Genomic DNA, 27,926 nt, shown 5'->3' with positions numbered 1-27,926 from the left:
ATGTTGTGAGAAACTCGTACTGTTAGTTAATTCATTGTTGCTGCTAAAGTGTTACTTGAATCTTGTGCGTGAGGCGTACCGGTTTTATGTGGGACAACCAGTATATTTCTTACGACTTTTAAGTTATGTTAAATATTGTTCCCTCAATTTAACTATTGAAGAATAGAATGGGCCCCCATATTTTCAAAAGATCTGAAAATAATTTAAAAGTGCTGTTCCTGTCACATCATCTGAACAAAATATATTTGCATAAGATGAATCATAAATATAATCTGGGCCCTACGCCAACTGGGACTCAAAGTTTGTATTTCGTACTTTTCTAGAGGACCAAATAATGCTTTCCCTCTCCCAGGAGTTTCCAAATTACGACGCTGTATACCTATGTCTGGAGTTGCTCAATAGTTCTGAGAAACCAAGCTCTAAAACGCTAAATAAAACTGGCCTATCCTACCTCAATTAGTGAAACAGAAGCATTGAAGTGGGAAAGAAGAATTCGGGTAATTTATAATATAAGTCCAGTGGCCAGATTTTTATGTTATTCCTACGATGTTTCGTGCCTACTGATAATTAGTATGTATAATTTAATTTTAAAATACCGTTACATTTCACAATACTTTAATTAACGGATGCTTACATTATTTGTATATGTTTTAAACTATATTTGCGTCAACTTTTTTATATTTTAAAGATTGTTTGGTGGCCCGGTGTGTGGCAATGGTTTCTTGGAAGCTGGCGAAGAATGTGATTGTGGATTAGAGGAGAGTTGTGATAATCCTTGTTGTAATGCAACGTCTTGTACGCTGTACACCAATGCATCCTGTGCTACGGGAGAGTGCTGTGACCTCAAGGTATTTATCTACTATTCTACAGTTATCAACGAAAGTAACTGACAAAAGAAGAGTATTGTAAATGAATTGGTTCAACACTATGTAGACATATGGAAAATGGGACATAAGAGTTAAAGCTACAATTCTGACAAGTGAACAAATTATTTTTAACTTGTACAATATATGCTTTTAAAATAATCTAACTATTCTGCGATTGCTGGAAACATCGACTAAAGTCCTCTTCTGGTATCTTCCGAAGTTCAGCCGTCGCGTTGGTTTTGATCTCTCGTAAGGTGGCGAAACGGGTATCTTTGAGGTCTATTTTTTGCTTTGGGGAGAGTAAAACATCTGACGGTGTTAAACTTTTTAAGATTATCAAAGTCTCTGAAGCAATTTTTTTTCAATTTGCATTTGATTGCGCGTTGCTCGATCTGTGAAATTGTGTCAACTAATCATCACACACTCCTCCGTTCAGCTACACTACTCGTACAATTCGGCAACGTAGGACAGTACTGCACCAGATTCATTGTGATTGTATGCAAATGTCAAAACTACAACATTCCGGGAACTTTCTGACTGTCCCTCGTACATATTGATTGCAATATACATCACTTCGTGATGAGATTTATTTGTTTTCTTAAAGCACAAGACAAAAAGAGTATTAGCGCAATAGTACGACCTCAATAAACAAGATGTTGCTAATTTCTTCTCTCTCTGTTGCAGACATGTACACTAACGGAACCAGGAACTGAATGTCGTTCAGCAAATTCTGAATGTGATCTTCCAGAATTTTGCACAGGAAAATCTGAATTTTGCCCAATCAATGTCTTCAAGAGAAATGGAGAAAGGTGTAGTGATGAAGAGGTATGTGTATTTTGTGTTGTTTTAACTCTTGTCATTACTTTTCTGCACTATTCTCGACTTTGCCGCATTTATCTTAAACAGCACTAGTTTATTATTATTTTAAATCGAAAGTTCTGTCACTAATTACCAAAGTTTCGTTTCGAGACATGCCTTCATTTTATATACGAAAGGTAACATCAGAAAAATAAACACACTGCTGAACAAGACTGCACTTATTTAATATAAAAACACACGTGACGTTTCGATCTTCTAGCCAAGATCTTGGCGAGGATCTAGATGAGAAACTTGGCTAGAAGATCGAAACGTCACGTGTAAATGTGTTTTTATATTAAATAAGTGCAGTCTTGTTCAGCAGCGTGTTTATTTTTCTGATTTTATTCGCAAGACGTATTACTATGATTGTGTGTCAGTTTGAAAGGTAACATATAACGATATGCCACATTTCGAATTATTAAAATTTTTATAGTATACTCCATTTAAAAAGGATTATACACACACGTTTTAATCACTTAAACACACTATATATTTTGCAAAAAGTGTTAATAACTTTACAGTAATGCTATACACATCCTTATTATACGAACTCTTGCTGAGTTATATGTTGATGATTACTTATAAACAAGTACATGGTAACGAAACTATTACCCTAGTAGCCGGATCACTGTCATAACAACCACTAAACAAACATTTTAACTTAGCGACGGAAAAATAAACGATTACAGAACATTACTCATGACATTCACTATGACATTAATTGTTCTTCTATTATATAGCTAGTGCCAGCTGAAATTGCACTTTTGCTCTGAGTATTAAATAATATAAATGAAGTGAACACATGGTAATTATTGCTGTAAACTCTGTTGTCAGTTTTGAAAAGTGTTGACAACGATACTTGAGAACATGACACTACCAGGACAGTTTGACCAATGGCACTGAAAGATGATAGGAATATAATATGATTTAGGAATGAGAACAAGATTTGAATTGAATATGGTTTTGGAAGTTCTGAACAAGGTCAAATGCGGTTAAAAAGATCTCAGTGGAATTTACATTCGAAGTTATGCACTGAAATATGCTCAGTTTAAAGCTACACACTAAAAGCAGCAAAGTACACTCACTTCTCAAAGAATATGAATATATATATATATATATATATATATATATATATATATATATATATATATATATATATAGAGAGAGAGAGAGAGAGAGAGAGAGAGAGAGAGAGTGAGTACTGTGATGCCGAATTAAGACAACTGAATAAAAGAAAAACTAAATTGCTAATATTTCTCCAGAAGTTTATGGTTTTGCTATGTATTTGGTCTAGGAATTAATTCGTGCGGTTGGTACGCACACATTGAAGCTGTAGTACAAACACAAAATACATAAATACCTTAAGAAAAATATTGTCCATCGCTAGCCACCACTTTCGCCCATCTGTCAGGCAATGTACGGATTCCCTGGCGAAACAAGTCCTCATCCTTGGAAGCGATCCAGTCAGAGACCCATGTTTCGATATCTTCTGAAGAAGTAAACCGCTGTCCAATCAAATCGTTGTTCATGCAATCGAACAAGTAGTAGTCCGAAGGAGCAACGTCTGGTGAATACGGCGGGTGGGGTAAAACCTCCCATCCGACATTTTCTAAATAGGTTTTGACCGGTTTTGCGACATGTGGGCGAGCGTTATCATGTTGAACAATAAGTTTATCATGTCTGTTCTCCCATTCTGGTCGTGTTCTGGCCAGAGCTTGCTTCAAACGCATTAATTGTCGTCGATAACGTTCTCCATTCATAGTTTCACCCGGTTGCAGCAGCTCATAGTACACCACACCTTTCATATCCCACCATATGCACAGCATAACCTTTGCACAGTGAATATCTCGTTTTGGTTGTGATGGACCTGGTTCACCTGGTTTCACCCAGGCCTTTTTTCGTTTAGGGTTCTCGTAATGGATCCACTTCTCATCAGCCGTAATAATTCGATGCAGAAACCCCTTTCTGCTCTGTCGTTGAAGCAGCAATTCGCAAATGGTTTTTCGTCTTTCAACGTCTCTGTCTTTCAATTCATGTGGAACCCAATGTGACATCTTTTGAATCATTCCCATGTCTTTCAAGCGTTTGGAGACTGTTGTTTGATCAACGCCTAATGCTGCTGCAAGTTGTTCCTGCGTTTGACACGAATCCTGCTCGAGCAATGCTGTCAATTCTTCGTCTTGAAATTTTTTTGGCTGTCCAGCTCGCTCTTGGTCTGCCAAGCCGAAATCACCACTTCTAAACCGTGCAAACCACTTCTGACACGTTCGCTCAGCTAGAGCATGGTCACCATACACTTCCACCAAAATACGATGACTTTCAGTCGCACTTTTCTGCATGTTAAAGTAATGCAGCAGGACACCCCGCAAAAACACTTTATCAGGCACAAATTGCGCCATGTTCACTTAACTACAAACTGGTGTTGTTGCCGCTTTAATCCACTGCCCTATACTACGAACGATACGCGATGACAGGGGTTTGCAACACATGTGTGGATACACGGAACTGTGGGACGCTCCGTTCGTTGCGCCATCTCTTGTCCACCCGCACGAATTAATTCCTAGACCAAATATTATTTATGATTAACATAAAATGGGACGTACACAAAAAATATTGTAGTTATAGGCCCAGCAATAGCCATTTTTTGAAATTCAAACATTGATGATAATTTTTAAACTAATATTTATATTTTGTTTATGGTGAAATGAAAGAATAGAGTTTTGGGGGAATGATTTTAATGCGTTAATTTTATGTTTATTTGTGTTTATTGAAGCTTTCTAAGCACTTGCTAACGACTAGCCATTGACAAATATGATACGAGTATATTAAACTTATGATGTGAAATAGAAGTTTTGTTGGTGATACACTTTTGTGTTTTTTAACGGTGAGATTGGTTCCAAAATGTTGATATGATATTTTTGTTTCAACTACTATTGCCTTAGGAAAGCGAAGTAGTTTTGTTTCTTGACTTGAGCAGAGGTCATAGACTTTTTGTACTTGTGGTGAACACGTATGTGTACTTATGAATTTACCTTTCTCAACTGTTTTTTCAATGCATGAACTTACACGATGACTTGTGAAAGGTAAATAACTTTAGTACTTGGAAATAATGTTTAAAACAAAAATACATAACAGTTTTTACACTTAAGGTATTTATTAATTAATAATTACGAATGATTTTTAAAATATCTTAGGTTTCTTTTTACTGTTTTCTGAAAGTTATTTAAAGATTAATAAATTAAAAATACAATCACGGACAAAAGTTTAATTAATTAAGTTGTATAGCATCCGTGACAGTATATAGTGTACAAAAAATGTAGGCTCGTATTTATGCTTAATATTTAAAAGTTGACCACATCCTGCAGTTCTGGGTTTGAGGTGTATGAATATAAATATGACAATCACGGAGAAACAAAATTAAGAAATAAGCACAAATACAATGTGCATTTTGCTAGTTATTTGCTTTATTTTCTATTCTTTAATCATGAGTGCCATAATCTAGAAGTTATGGCACTCCTATTGTACGAATACTGGGGATAAAACTACGTGTACTAGGCCTATATAACATTTACTTTTCGTTCTTAATTTTATAGAAGTTGATACTAATTTTGCTATTTGTTTCTTAGCTACAGTTTCGGAAAAAGTTAAACTTTTAATAGATATACTAATCCTTCTTTTTCTTTTTCTAAATAAAAGATAATTAATTTTCTCTGATCATTTTATTAAAGGGCTTCTGTTACGAAGGGACATGTGGATCTCATTCGCAGCAGTGCAAGTTGTTATGGGGATCAAACGGAAAGAATGCTGAACTTAAATGTTATAATTTTAATTCCGCCAAAGGAAGTTACGCAGGAAATTGTGGTTATAATCATGCAACTGAGAAATTTGTGACGTGTGACAGGGCGTAAGTACAAATTATTATAATGGATTACCTATTTGCCTCTACATTCAGTTCTAAATTTAACTCCTTTTGTTATTAACATGTGAAGAATACTAACTAATTAGACTATAGCATTTCTAATAATATCAAACATATATATATATATATATATATATATATATATATATATATATACAGGGTTTTCATAAAGTCTGGACGGATTTAATTTGCTTATAATTTTCATAAAAATGCTCATAATGAAATCAAATAAAGTGCAAACGGTAGCGGAAGGATTAAATTTTTAGTTGGCAACACTGTTAGATAAGCGGCAACTCTGAACACGTTGAGAGAGGGAGAGGGAGGGCAAGGGTCAGTTTCTTATGTTCTGTGGTACGCAGAGCTAAAATCACCAATTCTGGTGTGTCGAAAGTTCACCAAAGAGTTCAAAAAGCCGGCACCGACTGAGAGTGCAATCCGAAAGTGGCATGCTAAGTTCTTGGAGACAGGAAGCGTCCTGGACAGTCCTCAGAGTGGGAGGCCGCCAACATTCCAGCGCCGCCTACGCGAATGTGTGGACGTAAATGGCGCCCAATTGGAGGTGTGGCGGTGAATGAACTGAGCTGGTGCAGATTACAGGTAAAAATTTAATCCTTCCGCTACCGTTTGCACTTTATTTGATTTCAATATGAGCATTTTTATGTAAATTATAAGCGAATTAAATCCGTCCATACTTTATGAAAACCCTGTATATATGTATATATTGTAATATCTCACGTGGTATTGTGTACAAACAATACTTTACGCTTGGGTTTACAAACACCACCACATAGTTTTACGTCAGGATACTACGCACCACGTGGATTCAGTACAACCACGCACAACGACGGACTTCTGGCTCCTTCTACGAAGCAGACATCGGAGCAGCAGCACAACCGCCGCCTGGAGCCCTATAAATTCGGCAGACTCCAGCGGACCAGCACCGAAGCTGAGAGGCGCTCGTCATGGTTGTGGATACCTTGTGGTGTTAGACGAAGCAACCATTGATTAGAGCCACTATACGCCGCCCACAAGAAGAGCAGCAGAATATAACCTGCTGCAAGAAGTGAAGAAGTGCTCCAGTGAAGTAGTGCTTCAGACAAATTATAACAGGATAGTCTTTTCAGATAATCCTTTCTTTAGAGAAGAACTGTGGATAATAAAGTTATAGTGCTAAACACACACATTGCATACACTGCTTCCTGATGAAATAGATATTGCTTTCCGTCAGCTTGACCCCCTATTGTGGACCAAGATTCGCTCTGGCCATATAGACTGAACAGGCTTTGCCGCCAGTCGGCTGACGGGATCACAATACTATCTCGCTGGGATAGCGTAGAGAAGCAAATACACAGCAATTAGTGAACTGGCCCTTTTCAGGCCCACCAACCCAATTAGTGACTGTAGCCCTTATCAGGACCAGCAAACCCGCAAAGCCCTTATCAGGACCAGCGAGTGTGAGAGAAGACGAACTGTCGTTAGAAACACCCAGAAGAAAGCCCATCAGGGAGAAAAAACCTACCAGAAGACCAACGTCCAGGGGCGACAAACGTGAAGTGAGAAAAGAAACCCATACAGAAATGACCGCCGGGGAGATCCGGAGAGAGGCAACCAGCCCAGCAGTACTAGAGACACTCCCAGAAGCACATAAGCCAGTCAATGATGACTACCTGATGTGTCCGCCCGTGAGCATCTTGAAAGCCAGTCAAGAAATCAACATCGAAGCCATCATCAAACAGAAGATCGATGCAGAGGATTTCATGTTGCTCAGCATGGGTGGAGGGAAGCATCGTGCTTACTTCAAGTCAGAAGCCACAAGAGAGATCTTCCTAAAAAATATTCAAAAACAGCGACTTTGGCCCACAAGCAATCATACTTGGACGTCTCACAAACACAACAGAAACGACTCAACCAGAACGACCATCCACAGGACGAGAACAAAGCATCACGTCGAAACAGCTCACACAGGAGAGACCTCAAAATTCTGTCTCTTTTCAGGGCCACCAGAAGCACACAGGTGGATAACCACGCACAGGTGAAAACCCCTTCCCATACAGGTGAAAAACCAATAACAGAGGTTCAAGAAGTTGAATTCACGCAGGTTCAGCATAGAAGAAGAAAACTATACACTGAAGAAGCCGGAAGCTCAAACACAAAGACCAGGACACAGGAAGACAGACAGCAGCACGCCCCAGAAAGGCAGGAGAAAAAGACTCCAACGTATACATGTGTTATACGCGGGTTGAGACCACAACCAACATCAATAACATCAAAGAAGCATTACATAAGCAGAAAATAAGGTTTAACAACCTCATCCGCATAAACACAAATAGTGGCTCGGCACCAATGTTAAGGCTTTTTCCCAAACATTTTGAAGACATCAATAGACTCAGAACTCAAGGACTGGAAACTTTAAAACAAGCGATGCAAAGTAGAGAATTCCCGTCAACCTCCAAGTTCGATGCCCTGCTGGAACTGTTACCAGTATGGGCATCTGAAATTTCAATACACTAGCCAGCGAGTCTGCTTCCGCTGTGGAAACTCACACCAAGAAGATTGTATGAAACCAGTTGACATTGGCTATTGTGCCACTTATAAGCAAAAAGGACACAGAACGGGAAGCAGCACCTGCCCCCAAAGACCACGAAGCATCCCCCAGCAGAGATACACTAAAATCACAATAGAAGAAGCTCGCCCTATCAGACGTACTGGTCCTTCTCAGGACCATATCGCCACAGAAACAGCAGTAAACGCCTAAGAAGTGAACATACCAGAAGATCATCCATCTGTCCTAGAAGAGAAAATCACATCTGCAATAGAGACGGCCACAAACAGAATTATCACATGGGTTACAACCATTCTCACAGCAACCGGTCATCATGAAGAACGCACCAAGATGTAGACAATTATACAGATATCCACAAAGAAAGTCTTCGCAAAAACAGTGAACGCCTTGACAGCAGCCAATGGTTCAATACATGTCACCCAACCAACATATGCAGACAAGATAAAATCCAGGGGCAATCAGTCGAACTCAAAATATAAACCAGCTTCAAGGAACAAGGAAACAGAAGTGGCAGCTGTAGAACAAGTGAATTGATGCTGAAACCAGCGGACAGTTGACGACACATGCACAGACAAAGGAAGATGAGGTGGCTAATTTGCATGCTAAAAATAACACAGATTCCCACTAACAATACATTCCCCACTACAGACAACCAGATTTGTATATAACATAATCAGATAGGCTTTAATATAACATAATAATTCATTATTGACAGACACATTTACATGGAGTTTTGCCACCCTTCTATTGTGGTTTTGCCATGTAAATACTATTGCATGCAGCATGATACAAGGATTGCAGATACAAGGCTTTTTTCCCTGGCTTCCAGGTTTTTTGTCCCTCTATCAAAACACAAATAACTCTTCTCTCGCGCTTTCCTATCTTTTATTTTACCCTTCTTTCTTTCTATTTACACTTTATCTACAGATACGCGAGTAAATGTCTTTCGAAAAAGATAGAAACTGCGAGACACACCCACCGACAGCAGCTTTAGGTTACCAACTGCATGGGGGGGCGGCATGTAGAATGTTGGTTGATGCCTTATCCACTATCCAGGGCGCGGGCTTTCCCGAGGGGGATCCTTATTTTTAACTTTTCTGTTTCTGGACCAGCACCAGTTCTCTGGTGTCCTTCCTACGTTTGCCACGAAACATTAGGAGTAACTTAACCCCAAGCCTCTAGTCTGCTACGGGACTCCTGGCTTAGCCTGCTACGGGGCTCTGTTGGGAATCCTACCCCCAGTTGCTTAGCCTGCTATGTGGCTCTGTGACTACTAATCTCCTCACTACTTGCCACGGAGCTTTGGGATTCCTTTCGCCACTCTGCTTACCCTGCCACGGGGCTCTGTGGAGATCCTGTCTGCGACCTCACCTATTTCTAACCTAACAAATTTAGAGGAGAATAACTTTGTAGTATTTCTGTTATTTAGTGAATTTTATAATAGCCGGTAGTGTGAGTCGAATCCGGACACTAATTCTATTACCTTGCTCTACCTGCAACCTATATGGGACAGAGTTTTACAATCAAAGTGCCAATGTTTGTGACTTCACACCTCTTGAACCACTTGACCGATCACGATCAAATTTTCAACATAGATGAGGTTCGGGCGAGCCTGGAATGTTTTTATTATTTTTACTTTGGTGGTGCAACTTCGAGGAGGAGGAGATATTTAAAAATGATCAAAAATAACCGATATTAGTTTCGAATCCATAATTTTCGGAGTCGCTGAGATGAACAGTGACACTTTCCATGCCGGTTAAATCCAAATTCAGCCCCGAAACTTGGGGAAAATGGAGGGGGAGATATATACAAATGATCGAAAACGACAGATATTAGAGTCGAATCCATAGTTTTTATTCCATTCTTTTATTCCTTTCCTCTTTGTAGAAGCCATAATTTATTCCCTTTCCTCTTTATAGAAGTCATTCTTTTATTTATTTTGCTCTTTATAGAAGTAATTGTGACGTTCCTTTTCCTTTTTATACAGGTCATACTTTTATTCCTTTTCCTCTTGATATGTCATGCTTTTATTCCTTTTCCTCTTGATATGTCATGCTTTTATTCCTTTTCCTCTTGATAGAAGTCATGTTTTTATTCCTTTTCCTCTTTATGGAAGTCGTGCTTTTATTCCTTTTGCTCTTTATAGAAATCATGGTTTTGCGAATGGTTTTTATTTTGTAAGTTTGTTAATGAGTGATTTATACTGAAGATAGGCCTTTCTGTGAGTGGGACAAATAGCCTCGCCAAATATAATCTACAATCAATCATTACTCTTCTTTGTTTTTGTAAAAGTACAAAAAATTAACATACTGAGTATAAAATACAGTAAACTTACGCCTTAACGGAGAGAATTTGAATAGTGTAGCATATAAAAGGCCATATCAATCAAATCATTGCATATGTAGAGATATCCTGTTGGCTTATGATGGTAATTTCAGGCAGTTTGGATCTTTGACTATGAAGCAACAACATTCAACAGAAAAGCAGATTAAGCTGCAAGCTTTTTTCACACTTTTAATATTCAGTTGTAAGGGTTTTGTTTTTGTTACTAATATCGTATGTACACTAAATAGTTTACACTTACATTTTATAACAACTAGCCTTTGGCTAGATGGGGGCTCCGCCCCCAGACCCTCCTGTTTGCTCGGCCTACCGCCTCGCATCTCTTACGTATCAGCCTTTGTATTAAGAGTGAATCTCGTGTATTTGCTCTTTAATTACATTTCCTGAATTTGGCCAAGCTTGGGGGCTTCGCCCCCTGACCCCCGCGCTTTCTCGGCCTAAGGCATCGCATCTCTTAAACCAACAATTCCATCAACAATTTCAAGTTTCTTTTCGCATTTCAACTATTTAAAAGATAATATTTTGTATCCCAAGAAAATGCCCATTTGAATAACATGGGAATTTCTTCATCCCTCTTTAGATCTCTTAAAAACTAAAGATATTCATGTTTGGCAATTTTCCTGTCAATTAGTCCTAGAAGGCAACAATCATGCCAAATTTCATCATTCTAATCCTGCCGAAAATACCTAAACATTTTGGGGTGTAGAAGATGACCCATATAAATAACATTGGAAAAGACTTTTCGGCTCCCCATAAAATCTTTGCACGGTTGAAAATCTTTATATTTGGTCATTTACTTAAGTAATGCTAACGGAAGATGCAAACATACCGAATTTAAAGTTTTTCTTCCAATTCCAAGCACATAAAATATGAGATTATTAGTATAAAAAAAATCAATAACATGAGGAATTTCTCTCTACCCCCTTTAGACCCCTAAAAATTAAAAATATTCACTTTTGACAATTTTCCTGTCGGTTAGTCCCAAAAAATCATTGTAGCTCTACAGGAAGTGCCCAATAATTTGGGGTGTAGAAGATGTCCCATGTAAATAACATGGAGAAGATTTTTCAGTTCCCCATAAAATGACTCTAAAAGTTGGAAATTTTTATTTTTAGTGATTTACTTAGGTAATGCTAACGAAAACGCAGAAGCATACTGAATTTCAAGTTTTTATTCCAGTTTCAAGTACCTAAAACATGAGATAATAGGTTAAAAAAAAAAGCCCATTTAAATAACATGAGGAATTTTTTTCATACCCCTTTTAGACCCCCTAAAAGTTAAAAATATTCACTTTTGGCAATTTTCCTGTGTGTTAGTCTCGAAAACCTACAATCATGCCAAATTTCAAATTTCCACGTCAACCGGAAGTACCCCTTGATTTTATGTCAGTTCATGTAGTTTTACATATAGTTAGGATTAGGATTTCAAGTGTATTGTCCTACTTTAGGTTTTGTTCAGAACAGAATTCGCAATTTTACGCATACTCTTTCGCCCTAACTTGTCAGGTAAATTGAGGGTTTAATGTGTTGTTAACATCTTGTCAAAGAGTTTTATTAAAAAAAAAAAGTTTTAGAAGTTATGCCTTTACTCTAGGCAGCAATGTGTAGGTATCTGGAAATCGTGCGATTAAATATAGAATTTAAAACAAGGTTTTTATTTCCTCCAATCATTGAGTATTATTCATCTGTATGGAATATGGCAGTACCTACTAATTTATCTCGCACTGACTCGGTTTTAAACTTCTTTCTTGCCATAGTTAGATTTAGAATTCCTGGTAAAGTTGATTCTGAATAGTTATCATCCCAGCTTAACCTTGGTGTTTCTCTAAAGCGAACTCTCTCTCTCTCTCTCTAAATTTACTAATTTATGAGACTTGAAGATTATCAATTGTTAAGTGCTCCCTGTTTTACAGACTAGCGCAAAGTTATAACACAGTTTCAACAGATTTCAACATTTTTACTACTGAACGAAACTTTAGAAATCAACTGAAGAGAATACTATAAATTTAGAGGTGAACTTTCTTTTATATATATCTATATCTCATCGAAAAGTCGAAAGTCATGAGAATATCCCGTGCAAACACGCCCTTACGGATCAGAGTAGAACAAAGAGAACTTGAAGATGTCGATCATTTCAAGTATCTGGGAAGTATTTTGACGAGAGACGCTTACTGCATCAAAGAGATCAGGTCATGAATTGCCATAGCTAAAGAAGCATTCAACAAGAAAAGATCACTCGTAACTAGCAGGCTCAATATTGGACTAAGGAAGAAATTGGTCGAGTGCTATATATGGATTATTGAACTTTATGGTTCAGAAACTTGGACATTACGGATATTGGAGAAGAAATATTTAGAGAAGTCCGAAATGTGCTGTTGGAGGAAGATGGAGATAAAATGGACAGAGAGAGCAACAAACGAAGATGTTTTAAAACAGATAGGAGAGAAGAGGACACTTCTAGCCACCATCCTTCTTAGAAAGGCCAATTGGATTGGACACATCTTGCGAAGAAATTGTCTTCTTCACACCGCCATAGAAGGAAAGATGGAAGGGAAGCGAGGAATAGGAAGAAGAAGAACACAGCTGATCGATGATTTGAAAGATAGGAGAAAATATTGGGAGTTAAAAGAGGAAGCTGAAGATCGAGAAAAGTGAAAGAAACATTTTCAGGTCCAAATCTAAAAATTTTAAAAAGATAAATAAAAAATCCTCATTAGTCCCAGGACCCGCCGAAAGGCAGAATACTTAATAATATATATATATATATATATATATATATATATATATATATATATATATATGGATGTATATACAGGGTGGTAGGTAACTCCACCGAAAAACTTTGGGAGGCGGTTCCTTATACTAGATGAATGAAAAAAAGTTGTAATAAACGTGGGTCGAAAAACGTCTCCTTTCCGAGTTATGAACTACCGAAAATTCGAAATATCACGTTTCAAAACGCTCTGGCTTAGAAACTATAGGGGCTATCCCAAGCGGTTTAAGGGATTACACAGAAACTGGTATACGCTCTAACTAAATATCCATGTTTCAGAATTCACCGGTACCAGCGAAACCAACACACTATTAGTACTTAAAGGAGTATCCCTATACTTCAACTTCCTTTTTACAGTTTCTTTCACCGATAACAGAGGATGGTAAAACATGGATATTTAGATAGAGCACATACTAGTTCCTGTGTAATTCCTTAAACCGCTTGGGATAGGTCCTATAGTTTCTAAGTTAGGGAGTTTTGAAAAGGGTTTTTTCGAATTTTCAATGGATCATAACTCTGAAAGGAGACGTTTTTCGGCCCATATTTATTAGAACTTTTTCTTTCATTTCGTATAAGGAATCGCCTCCCAAAGTTTTTCGGTGGAGTTACCTACCGCCCTGTATATATTTGTGTTTTTAATGTTGTTGTTGTTCAGTTTCAACCAAATAAATAACCTAGTACTGTATGAAACTTAGTGAATAAATAAATAAATAAATAATAAATAAATAAATAATAATAAATAAATAAATTCGGTGTTATCAGATGGAGCGGCTCCATAAGAGGCTTAATACGTACTGTTAATTATTTTACTCATAGGTATGCTAAAAAAAGATCATACTTAAGTACACAATAGTACTAATATTTAATTTCTTTCTCTAATTCGTTTTGTTAACCAGGGACATCTTATGTGGACGACTACACTGTTTCCCAACAGAATCTAAAATGACATTTGGAAGTCAAACAGTAACTAGCTACCGCATGTTGGAAAATTGTGCGAATGCAATTATTGACTTTGGTTTAAATGAAAAGGATCCCGGATTAGTGCCGAATGGTGCCAGCTGTGGTTATAACAAGGTAATATCATTCATTGAACATTCCAACAACATTAGAATGTTTATTTCACCTGGCCACATTATATTTTATTCAAACCTTTATCTTTTAAGTTTTATTATTATTATTATTATTAATAATACGGTAGCGAACAAGCTTTTGATCCAATTTGTGAATTCTGATATTCAAGTTCATAAAATCCAGGCCCGTATTTAGGTAAGTGCTATTCTGTGCTCGAGCACAGGGCGGCAAAATTTTGGGTTTTTAAAAATGAAATGAAATGAAATCTTTAAGTTTTACGTCCCACGTTTAAAGGAGGGCTAAGGGAGATGGTGATGATAGGGATGAATAAAATGGTGGAATGAAGAAAGTGGGATGAAACGGCAGAACCCACATACACGGTGTTTGTCCACCACAGAGCTCACTTGGCGCAAGCTGGGATCTAACCAAGGACCCCATGAACCAGTGATTCACAATAAAATAATATTTAAAATTAGCAACCCGCAGAGCCCCGCGCAAGCGCGAGAAAATATGTTAATGTGTTTAATTCGCTCTAATTACAGTAGTTACAAATTAGCTAGCTTATCTGATTATTTTTAAAAAGTCATCCTTTCCCACCCTTACCCAAAGGGGTGAGGATGAACTTGAACATCATAAAAACTGATACCGATAAACACAGCGACCTCGAAAACTATGAATTCAACACGAATATCTGTCTTTATCGATTACTTTTAAAATGTCTCCACCTCCCTAGGGAGTAGAGTATGACCTTGAAGTTGAGTTGGATTATAACTCTTACTATTCATCTCACTGATCCCAAAAACTATGAATTCAACTCTAATATTGGTCGTTTTCGGGGGGCGGCAAATTATTTAGAGCACAGGGGGCGCACAATATATAAATACGGGCCTGGTAAAATCTGTAGCTATATCAAAATAGCTGGCTACATTTTCATAGTCGACTAGGATTTTCAAATCATATTTTGTTATTACCTATGTGAAAGCCTTTCAGCCCGTATGAAGAACGTAGTTTCAAAAATTTAAGATGTTCATTTGTATAGATTCCACTGGATATACAAAAAATAAAGAAAATTACCCCGGCCTTGAAATCGTGTTTCCTTTCACTGCTTATCGTACCCTTAAATAATATAAGTGTGTTTCAACACTCCTAAGTCATTACTTTTGTTTCAGAAAAACAATTCTTTTTCTATTATTGTTATTAAAAAATAATAACATTAATAATATCCATCAAAGCTATTAATACTTTTTGAAAATAAGATGTTTATAATGAAACTGAAGGATTTCAAACTCAGTATTCAAATATACCAATTGTTCCACACTGACATTTCAAAACACATTTTTTGCCAATGAATAAAAGGAAGAATAGAATTATTAAAAAAACATAAGAATATTAACCTAGGTACGTTAATTAAAAAACAGTACCTTTCACCTGCAAAAGCACATCTAATTAGCACTATATCAGGGTGTCTATTAAAATTCCAAAATGAAATTTCGTGACTTTTTCGTGACCTTTTCTTCACCAAATCATAAAATTTCCTAACATTTTCAAGAGCGAATTTGCGTGCGAGTTAGGCCGACTTTTCATCCATGCGATAGAAACGTACTTTGCTTGCGATTTGGTAGCGTCTAAAGCCCACCACAGACATTTTTGGTAGTGAATTTTGACATTTTATAGAACGAAATTTTCTAATCTGTACTTACATTTGTACCGTTTAAAAAAATCGTGACCCTAAAGCTAAATTTCGTGACTTTTTCGTGACTTTCATGACCGTTTTCTGATTTCGTGACATTCGTGACTTTCGTGGCCGATAGACACCCTGTATATATATTTCCAATGTACAATTCATTGCATGTACAAACTACTTAATATATTCCACTATTTTGGTACTAGTCTCTGTGATAAGTTATCCACATTGTTTTAGTGTCATATTTATTGTAAATCTGATGAAAATTATTTTTGGACCGCCTCCTGCAAATCTCCTTTTTACTCGACTTAGGCGTTCGTTTGTCCGATATACTTTAACCGTTCTTAACCAAATTTAACATGGCAATTCGAGAGCGCGCACTAAGTGTAGTAAGGAGTCGCATGTCCCGATCGAACATACCATTGAGGAATAATCACCGAAAAACGGAATGCCCATAGAATTATCGCTTCGCTCGGACCTCCTCCTGCAAATCTCTTTACTCGACTTAGGCATTCGTTTGTCCGATATACTTTAACCGTTCTTAACCAAATTTAACATGGCAATTCGAGAGCGCGCACTAAGTGTAGTAAGGAGTCGCAAGTCCCGATCGAACATACCATTGAGGAATAATCACCGAAAAACGGAATGCCCATAGAATTATCGCTTCGCTCGGACCTCCTCCTGCAAATCTCCTCTTTACTCGACTTAGGCGTTCGTTTGTCCGATATACTTTAACCGTTCTTAACCAAATTTAACATAGCAATTCAAGAGCGCGCACTAAGTGTAGTGAGGAGTCGCATGTCCCGATCGAACATACCATTGAGGAATAATCACCGAAAAACGGAATGCCCATAGACTTATCGCTTTGCTCCAAATTTGCAATTAATGCATATCTAGTTAAATGATTATTAGTGTTGGATAAACTTGGTGCTCTATGTTTCTTATGTTTTTTTTTTTTTAATAATTCTATTCTTCCTTTTATTCATTGGCAAAAAATGTGTTTTGAAATGTCAGTGTGGAACAATTGGTATATTTGAATACTAAGTTTGAAATCCTTCAGTTTCATTATAAACATCTTATCTTCAAAAAGTATTAATAACTTTGATGGATATTATTAATGTTATTATTTTTTAATAACAATAATAGAAAAAGAATTGTTTTTCTGAAACAAAAGCAATGACTTAGGAGTGCTGAAACACACTTATATTATTTAAGGGTACGATAAGCAGTGAAAGGAAACACGATTTCAAGGGCTGGGTACTTTTCTTTATTTTTCTGTCTATCCAGTGGAATCTATACAAATGAACATCTTAATTTTCGAAACTACGTTCTTCATACGGGCTGAAAGGCTTTCACATGGACTTAATAAGTAAACAGGTAATAACAAAATATAGATTTGAAAATCCTAGTCGACTATCAAAAAGTAGCCAGTTATTTTGTTATAGCTACAGATTTTATCAGGCCCGTATTTATATATTGTGAGCCCCTGTGCTCTAAATAATTTGCCGCTCCCCGAAAACGACCAATATTAGAGTTGAATTCATAGTTTTTGGTATCAGTGAAAAAAAATCGACATACTTTAATGATGAATTTGAAATCTTTCATTTTCACAGTGAACAACTATTCTTGCAATCAAATTTCATTATATGGATAAATGGAGGAAACAACCGATTTTTAACACACAAATTCCTCTATAGGTAATAATACAATGAAAGAAAATTATCTTCAAGAGTTAGGGAATATATAACTTTTAGGAAGCGGATTGGGTAGAGTGCTGCTAACGCAGCGACATGGTACGCCGAAGATCTCGGGTTCGAGTCTCGGTCCAGCCGTGCATTTTTGCATCTTTTTCATATATTGCTAATTTCAAATTATTTCTACTGGCATAACAAGTTGTCTACTTCTAGAGAATATTTATTAATACATTTACATATTGTTATTTTTACAATTACAGATGTGTGTAAATCAAAAGTGTGTATCAGTTAAAGATGTTCAATCAAACAGCTGCCCTGATAACTGCAATGGAAGAGGCGTTTGTAACAGCAAAGGCCATTGCCATTGTGACGTAGGTGCTGCTCCACCATATTGCGATGCTCCTGGGCCTGGAGGAAGTGAAGATAGTGGTCCAGTCAGTCATCCAGATGGTAAGTTGGTTTTAGTTTTTCTCTTTCCATGTTCATTCCAGTTGATTTTTCGTATCAATTTCATGCTTTTTACACATTAATTTTATAGAGTTTAATAAAGAAATATGGTTTAAGTTTCTAAATTGTAATGTGTTCCATAAATGTTGAAAACTTAAAAACTGCCTATTCGGATGGGATATGGTTATTCTTTCTCAAACCAGAAAAATGAGTTTACATATTGAATATACAGGGTGAACTTGAAAGATGTGCACAAACACCGGAAGGTGATTTGTGACATCAAAGAAGAAAAAAATCCCCTTGTATGTTGTCGAATTCTGCGTAGTGTACGAGTGACAGGGATGCCAACTTGGAATCGAAACTTGAATCCTGACAATTCGAATAGAATAGAAAGATGTGCACATCAATGCACCACGGAAGAGAACTTTTTGTCTTCTTTTGATGTGACGAATCACCTCCTGAAGTGTGTGCATATCTTCTGTTCCGTTGCAATTGTCACGATTCGATTATCGATTCCAAGTAGGCAACCCTGTCAATCTTACAGACGCGGAATCCGACAATATGTAAGAGGACTTTTTGTCTTCTTTTGACGTCACGAATCACCTTCCAGAGTTTGTGCACATCTTTCAGATTCACTGTATGTGGTAAACTATATATGTGTTATATAGTTATATGTGTTACATATATAAACTATATATGTAAACTATAAACTATATAAAATAATATGAAAAGTTAGCGAAAGCGTATAAAACACATTTTTTCTTTCTTTGTATTCTGTTTACAGTCATATTATTTTACTGTAAACTGTTAACTTAAGTTTGTTGATGAGGATAATTTTTTCAACCGAAACATCACGTTAATTACATGATAATAATAGTCGTTTGTTGTCAAATATACCACCATCAACACTTTACAACTAAGTAATTTTAAATGTTATTAATGTGTTTACTCCGCTAAGTTTTAAACATTAATTTTGAGTTCACTTAATTTTTATTCTTTTTTCCCTTACGTACACTCTTGCTGATCATTACGACCCCAGAATCATTCTCCACGAAACTCTTTCGACTTTCAATCTGACAATGTAATAATCTAACGTTTCTTTTCTTCCTCCCTTCCTGTCTAATGAAAAGTTAGCGAAAGCGTATAAAATACATTTTTTCTTTCTTTGTATTCTACGACACTGTTTTTAGCAATTACTGGTGAATTATTTCCTTTCCATGCGAACTTACGGATTTCTTTGTTCCAAATATAAATTATGTATGTAATTATATCAAGGGAATATGAAAATCAAAGTAAAATATATTTAATTATAGTTATGAACGAAAAGACACAGAAGAAATTAAATAAAGACAATTAGCTTTCAATACTGAATGTCCCGTCATCAGAACATAGGAACGGAACATATCAGTACTAGGTAAAGGTGTCCGATCAAAAATTGTCACAGTCAACTATGTTGGAAGTTGCCCACCAGCACAAATTTCAATGGAGACGGAAGATTAATCAAAGTGAATTTTTTGAGCTCTCCACCGAGAATCGAACCCGGTAACACATGCACGCGCTAGCCACTAAACCAGCGTGAAAGGTTTCATATTTAGGGGTTTCTTGAGATGGAAAACGGATAGGCAGAAATAGAACTTGTAAATAATACACAGCAAGGGAACATTTATAGATAAGGGATGTGTAAAAAAGGGACACATATTAAGATAGGTCCGTAAATACCGAAAGGAAAATTTTTAGAAGGCAAATATCATAAACTAGTGTGCATAAACTTTATTTAATACGAAATGTTAACGACATATAAAATCGTTATTATGCATCCAGGCGGTACAAGAATAGTGTATTCAAAGCAATTTTCGTATTCAAACGGCGTCCTGAAACGACTAAACAGGATGAGTAAGTCATAAATTTAAAAACATCAGATGGAAGATGCTGGAGAACAAATAGATTATTTCCATTATTTGAGTAAATTAAAGTGTAATCGCTTACGCACTTCATCAACAGGCTCATGAACCTATTTGAGGACGAGAATTGTTTCCGAAGGCACTTTTCCGGCAACTCCTCAACATATCTCATAATTTTTTACTTATTTATTTATTTTCGTCTTTAACATTTCATTCAAAATAACATTTTTACATGCTAATTAATAACATTCACCATTAGTAAAGTTCGAATTATCGGACAAAATCTTATTTTCCTTCAGATGTTTACATACACAAGTATTTCTTTCTTTCCTTTCCGTATTCTATTTTATATTTTCACAATGCTTTTACCATTGTTTCTACTAACTCACAAAACAACTCAATATGAATAACGATGCTGTTAACACTTGCAATTGATCCTTCAGAACCTTCGCCTTTTGAACTCTCAACGCTCACATCTCCACAGTTTTTTTTTTAAAAATATATATATATACGAGGCGCGTTCTTAAAGTAACATCCGATTGGTCACTGTGCGTGAAGTAGGGAAGGCCACACTACCATCTTTGCACAGACGTTCGTGGTAAATCAGTGTGCATCCAGCCGTGGTAGAGTGAAGATTGTGTGATCACTAGTTCCACGTTTGTAGCGTCTCGAAGTGTGTGCTGCTGTAGAAAACCCGCCAAGTGCGAGGTGTGAGCCGTTATACGTTTTCTTACGGCAGAACAATATTCGGCAGCAGCTATTCATCGGAAGTTTGTGCCGTGTATGGACCAAGTGTGATGAGTGAACGAGTTGCTCGTGAATAGGTTCGTTCATTTAAAAGTGGACCAACAAACATTCATGACCAAGAGAGGAACGGTAGGCCATCAATTGTCACTAATGAACTTGTTGAGAAAATTTACTTCCTGGACCTTACAGTCCAGATTTGACACCCAGCGACCATCCCTTCATGCATATGAATAAGTGGCTTGGATCTCAGCGCCATGGTGACGATGAGGAGCTTAAAGATGCGGTCACAGAAAGACTCAAGGCACAGGCAGGACTCGCGGGAGATTTTTATGCTGATGGAATTTCTAAGCTATTTCAGAGATATGATAAGTGCTTGAATGTTTATGGAAGCTATGTTGAAAAATAGAACAAAGTAGTAGTTTTCAGATGTATATAATAAATCCTTCTTTGTACTTTTAATTTATTAACGAAATCGGCAAACGTATATCTATTAAATCAGGAGACACTCGAACCAAATCTTTCCTAATTCAACGCATTAGCATGGCCATTCAACGAGGGAGAACGTAGCCGTTATTATGGGTACGTTACCCACTGGTAAGGAACTAGAAGAAATTTTTCTTTTATAATTTTTGACGGCGTCTAATACACTAACAGCATTAAATTTTGGAAAGAAAGTTAGAGATCTAGAATACATTTGCGCCCCAAATCCCCTGGGAGTCAAAGCGTTAAACAATTCAATTGAACTTGAAGAAAACCAATTCTGTTTTTAAATTCTCAGCAGAGAGCACAGCAGGTCAAATGTAATGTCCTAAAGGAAAGTGGAGTTGTTATCAACAGTTTAACTGATTTTGAAAGTAGTTCAATAGTGTTATTGTCATTGTTCTCTTTTTGAATATCATGTAGCTCTTATAAATACCACGGAATGTTTACGTAAGCATCTCAAACATTGAACTTTTCTGTATATTTACGTTATGTGAATTGCAAAATATTTATTATGTATGTTCGTTCATATACTTTAAAAGTAAATTGAATTTTGATCTATTGTTAAACTGGATTAACTACTTTTTCTATTTTTTTTTTTTTTTTTTTTGGTAACCTTTATTTCTGAAGATCGGATTTTTATGTATATAAACCCCTAAAATATGTATATAAACGTGTAATAGAAAAAAAATGTATAATATTTACTATACATTAAATATTCTAAAAATCTTAATATATATATATATATATATATATATATATATATATATATATATATATATATATATATATATATATATATATATATATATATATAATGCAATCCAACAAGCATGATTTCAAACCAAGATCAGTGTATCTTCGCCATAAATGTGTTACATTATTTTATCTATAGATAGTACGAAAAAGTTTCTGAAAGAAGGATTTTTTCTTTCTATTATTAAGAAGGTTATAATAATTTGTAGCATACTATTTAGTACTGTATCTGGCAAGGCTAGTAAATCTTGAGTGCATACCATCTTTTCATTATTCCTTATCTTTTACAGGTAACTACGACTTCATGGCTGCCATGTTCATCATATTCCTTGGAATCGTACCATTTGTATTGATCATAGCCCTGCTAATATACCAAGTTCATACGAATGGAAAACTTGATTGTGACTGTATTAGCGAAATCAGAAATGCACAATGTTTCAAAAAGTCAGAAGGACTACAGTTATGTTTTTGTTTTGGATCTATCAATCATCAGAAGTCACAAACAAACAATAACAGTAACAGAAACAGTCCAGTTGAAAGAGTACGGAAACATTCCCGCTCGTCTGAAATAATCATAGTTGATAATTCGCTTCCACCTGAGATATCTTTCTGCGGTAAAGGAACAGTGTCTGTAGATATTGGTTGTTACGTTCAACTACAATCAACAACTAACGAAAGAATAGCTAAATATACTCCTATTGATTCTCCACACAGAATGCGAGCTACTAAAATCGGTTCTCCGCACTCTGACAACAAAGCGAACGAACAGAAAATGAACAAAAATAGAAACGGAGAACAGCTGGGAAAAAGAGATAGTTGGTGGTTAAGACGATCTATCTCCAATACATCTGATAACGTTGAATATTGTGTTGTTGCTGGAGAGAGTCCTGAGAGAAGTATAAATCAAACAAAAACTGTTCGACTCCCACCGTCCCCCCCTCCACAAACAAATAAACCACATATTCCCGGGTCACCATATCCAAGTGCTAAACACAGAATACAACCAAAGGATTTCACGTCGAATCTCTCTCCTGGTGTTCTTCAGAGATTAAGTAAAATATCAAGAGGAAATAGTAGCTCCACTGATTCTGTTCAGGAGTCTACGGTAAAAAAAGACAGCACACCTCCGGCTCCTCCTCCGCAATCTAAAAAACCAAATATCCGTGGCAGGTGAAATACCAATTGAGTACAGAACTTTACAACTTTTACATTCTTCCAACTGATGCATTTTATTATATTTGATTAATGGTTCAGTACTTAATTTCTTAACTGTTAATATAAGTTTGTCAGTATTAAGGAGGCAGACTACTAAATATTTTTCAAAACCTAACAAATTTTTCTTTTGCCATTTTTTCGTAAGTGGAAAGAGGTAATGAAATTTAAGTTACTACAATAATAGGTAGTGCTATTCTACATCTAAAAATACGAATCGGAAGAATAATCAGTGTTGCCATCCATAGAAATTACTGTGTGGCCAAAATATGAATTACCCACAAATCTAGGTTAAGACAGCGACTAGAAAAATGAACTCAACGGTAATTGATGACTTATCATGTTGTCTTGGTTCCTTGTTTACTACTTTTCAAGTAATATTTGTACTTATCCTGTAATAACTTATACAAGTTATTACAAAATAATAAGTTATTGTTAGGTTTTGAAAAATATTTAGTAGTCTGGCACCTTAAGTTACTGAATAAGGCTTGTAATGTAAAAAGAAACTAGGTTACAAAAAATTAAAATAGTTTTAAACTTTCACGGCGACTGTTATAATCATTTAGGAATGACGACATATATATATATTTACAAGGTATCATTGTTAGTTGCAACAACTATGTAAAGATCTGAATAGGAAAATAATCTAAGCCTTCTATCCTGACAAAAACTGACCGTTGGGACAACTGAAATATAGGTTGAAAAAAAATGTTGTGAAGGAAAAATATGGGCAAGTCTTATATTATTATTATTAGACGTTAACTAGCACAAATATATCTTGGACGCATATTTAAATAGTTAAAAATTCACTTATACAGGGGTCCAAAAGTAGGTATACACCCCTGCATTGATCAAGTATAACATTCTAGTTTGTGAGTTTACTTACTTCGACTGTTCCGAACTTAAGGTATGAGTAAAAAGACTTTAAGAACAAATAATAAAGAAACTAAGTCTACCTGATAAATAACAACAAGAAATGATATTAAATGCAATGAGCTGATCAGTACGGTACTGTATATCTACTTTCGGGCCACCCTGTACATACCCTATAATAGCGTAAACAGGAACAACTGTTTCAACGAATCACTGTCGTCTTCATAAGTGTGCTGAAAACGAAAGACTAAGCTGCTTGACCAATCACACTTTTAACACTATAGTAGTCGCGTGGAGGAGAATGATCCTCCAGACGGTTTTTTTACCCTTTCAGTAAATACTGTTATTATTACAATTTATTACCTTAATAGATCCTATTCCATTTAAATGTAGTTAAATAATCCATTGACATGGAATTCATACACAATAAACGTTAACTGTATAAAAATTAGAGTAAAATATATTAAATTTTAAATGGAGGACTATTGTCCTCCACGCGACTAATGCCGTTCCAGTGAGCTACGCGACCACTGTAGTGTTAAGTAGCCTCCAACTCATCTATATGTATTTTCCATCATGCATAAGAGGGAGACAACATAAAAATTGATTAGTCGGTTGAAATTTAGCGTCCCTTTCAGCAATGAGGCTATATGAAATGTGAATCTACAGTTACGTGGCGTCCGAACCACCGTAATGCGTTCACATTTCAAGGCCCTCCCACTGGGAATCGAACCTGGGACCTCATATACCAAAGGCCCGCGTTCTATCAAGTAGACCAGCGGAAAGAGGTCAACTTCGGTTGTGTCAAGCAGCTTAGTATTTTGCTTTCAATCACATTGGTGAAGAAGACAGAGTTTTGTTTCAAACAATTTATCGCTGTTTACTGTATTATGTAATACTAATCATCGTTAATGCTACACAGGGATGTATAGGTGGCGTGATCGTATTCGTAATGTAAGAGAACCCTCTGGTAGTGAACACGGGCCAGTTGGAGAAGAAACTTTAATGTGTAAAGATGGAATGGGGCGAAGGAAGAACACGGTTGCTGTGATTGCCCTGCACATGGTTTAAAAAAAAAAAAAAAAAAAAAAAAAAAAGTGGGGAGGGAGGCATATTCAACCTCCTGCAACATTGAACACATAACGCTGCGATTTGATTATCGTGCCATCGCAAGATTCTGTGAACTTTCCTCTGTCAATGATCGCCCAAGATCCGGACGTCCAAGCTCAGCACGGACACTAGGGGTGAGGAAATTGTGAGAACGCATAGGAAAGAATCCACTCCGGAAACAGAAAATTATGGTGAGAGCTACAGATGTCGACACAAACAACGTCTCGAGTCATCAGGGTGAGGGTCTATCATTGGACCAGGCCATCGTTTGAATGACAGGTTTAAAACCATCAGGCATAACACTGCTCCAATGGTATGCAAACAATGGACATGAAAATATCCTTTCCATAGATGAAAAGATTTTCACCGTGGAAGAAAAAAAAATAGCAAACAGTGTGAAAAAAATCTATGCTAGGATATCTACAGAAGCGAACACCACAGGTCCAGAGAGGTCATCAACCAGTATCAGTGATGGTGTGTGTCCAATCAAGGGAATTTTATTTCTGTTCACAAAGGGTGAAAACTGGGGCCAAAACTACCAACGGACTGTTTTGAAAGATGTGAGGCCTTTCAATAATACGTTGTTCGCTGGAAAGCCATGAGTATTCCAGCAGGATTCAACTCCATCCCGCAAGGCACAGTAGTGGCTGCGCGATAATGTTCCTGCCTTTATTGACGCTAAAGTTTGGCCATCTGGCAGTCCAATCTTTAGTCCACTGGACTACTGCTTGTGGGAAGTTCTTGAAAGGAAAATCTGCAATAAACCTCACCGCAATTTGGGACATTCAAGACAGCGAGAGATATATCCATTGATCAATTGTGCCGCAATTGACGATTGGCTCAGGAGACTTGCATTTGTCAAGGCCGGAGTAAGCCATTTCGACTGCTTCAGCACTTTTCTCTATTTCAGGTAATAAATGTATATCATTGGCACACTTTTGTTTCTATAATCGTGTTCTCAATCCTGACTAATGTTTGTGACAGAATTTATGACAGAACTAGGTATAGTACTTTGGTCAGATTTTGTTATTTATTCTCAGCTCAGTAAAGTTTAAATTCCTTACATTCTACTCATATGTAATAACTGTTGCGAATAGAATTCCGTGTTTTATATATGAATATTTCAAATTTGTAATTATATTTATTTGTATGTAAACTAATTATATTTTAACACGGATTTTTAAAAAAATGAAAAGACAGTACTTTTATTTTCCCCTGAAGATTGAAGAAAGGAAAAAAAAAAGAAAAGAAAAGTTTCGACTTATTTATTGTAGTCAAACTCATAGTTGAATACCAAAAGATTAAACCAAATTGTCTCTTTTTCCTTCGACTTTGTTTCGCATGGTTTTCATGCTTAATTATTTTGACTGCCCAGTAATAACACACTGGTCATTTTGAATACGACTCCTGGTGGAGTTCTCCTGTATCAACCTTATACCAAACTAGGGGAAGACGTACCTGTGAACACTTTTAAAGTTTTCGAAATTTTGGGGCTAATATTCAGCACTTTACCCCCCAATTTTTGTCATATAGTATTTGAAGTGTCATCTCTTCGCTATCAGATAGGATAAATTTTTAAACGTGTTACATAATTACAATAGCTTTTATAAGATATAGTAAGGACATATTCGTTTTGTTCACAGATACATTATGGTCATGTACCATTGAACAGACCCTCTTGTACCTTTGAACAAAGTGATAATTACAACGTTTCTGCGGCAATAATATAAAAAGAAGCCCCAAATATTAACAGTTATAAATTGCAATAAAATGTTTAGCTAGAAAAAGTTCCCCAGAATTGAAATTTTATTAATTTTAATTCAAAATAGAAGGGAAGTTCTAACAAAAACTTGTGAACAATAAACTTGAGTTGATTTTGAGTTTAACGTCCCGTTCAGCAGCGAGGCTATATATGAGACGTGGACCTACTGATTAACGTGGAATCCGAACCACATGAGCTCCCGCCGAGAATCGAACCCGAGTCTCCCACGCCATAGGCGCGTACGCTAACCGCTTAGCCACGGAGGAGCTCAAACAATAAACTTGAGTATATACAACTTTTAACATTACCTTGCTTCTTTAAACCCAATACTTGCATGGAAATTTACCAACTAAATAAAGGCTAAATCTACATTGTGGATTTCAGTATTTTTGGCTACACTGTGAAGTCCAACATAAAATTAACTCAGGAGAACATTGTCTGCAAACTAGTAAACCTAAGTTAATTCACTTTGGATTTACTTAATATTGCAGTTGCTACCACTGAAGTTAACCTCAAAAATCAGTTGCTTACTCTGCCTTGTAGTTGATCCAAATTTCGACGTTGGAGATAACTTCACAATAATGTCGGATCCCATAACATCAAAACTTCCTCACAACTGCACACAAACTTTTTAGTATCCCCAACACGTTTCAGGGACCTAATTTGAAAATCTGTGACTTCAGCATCTACAATTTCACCAACAAAATGTTCAGTGTCTCCTTTCTTCTTTAAGAACAGTACTAACACAAAATCACTAATAGCACAACTGCTCGTTCGGAATTTCCCAATTTCTTCTAAACATTTTTCTGAATTAAGGATAGGTCTAACTTCCCCCAAGGCTTTGAAGTCTTCATCACTAGTGCTATCA

At 36.4% G+C, this 27,926-nt stretch overlaps 1 protein-coding gene across 1 annotated transcript in view; it reads left to right on the top strand.

Annotated features, from left to right (window-relative positions):
• The window catches only part of LOC145666977 (zinc metalloproteinase-disintegrin-like 4a), a 75,406-nt gene extending 48,931 nt beyond the window's left edge, over positions 1-26,475 (top strand). The window contains exons 10-15 of the mRNA XM_081734637.1: positions 689-848; positions 1,551-1,691; positions 5,453-5,628; positions 14,218-14,395; positions 18,031-18,220; positions 22,392-26,475. Of these exons, the coding sequence (XP_081590763.1) occupies positions 689-848; positions 1,551-1,691; positions 5,453-5,628; positions 14,218-14,395; positions 18,031-18,220; positions 22,392-23,275 (1,729 nt within the window). The 3' untranslated portion in view covers positions 23,276-26,475. The remainder of the gene's footprint in view (positions 1-688; positions 849-1,550; positions 1,692-5,452; positions 5,629-14,217; positions 14,396-18,030; positions 18,221-22,391) is intronic.
• Positions 26,476-27,926: the final 1,451 nt, after the last annotated feature.

The sequence above is a fragment of the Thermobia domestica genome, chromosome 12 (genome assembly GCF_964235325.1).
Source record: "Thermobia domestica chromosome 12, izTheDome1.hap1.1, whole genome shotgun sequence".
Classification (NCBI taxonomy): domain Eukaryota; kingdom Metazoa; phylum Arthropoda; class Insecta; order Zygentoma; family Lepismatidae; genus Thermobia; species Thermobia domestica.
This window is presented reverse-complemented; position numbering and strand designations above follow the sequence as displayed.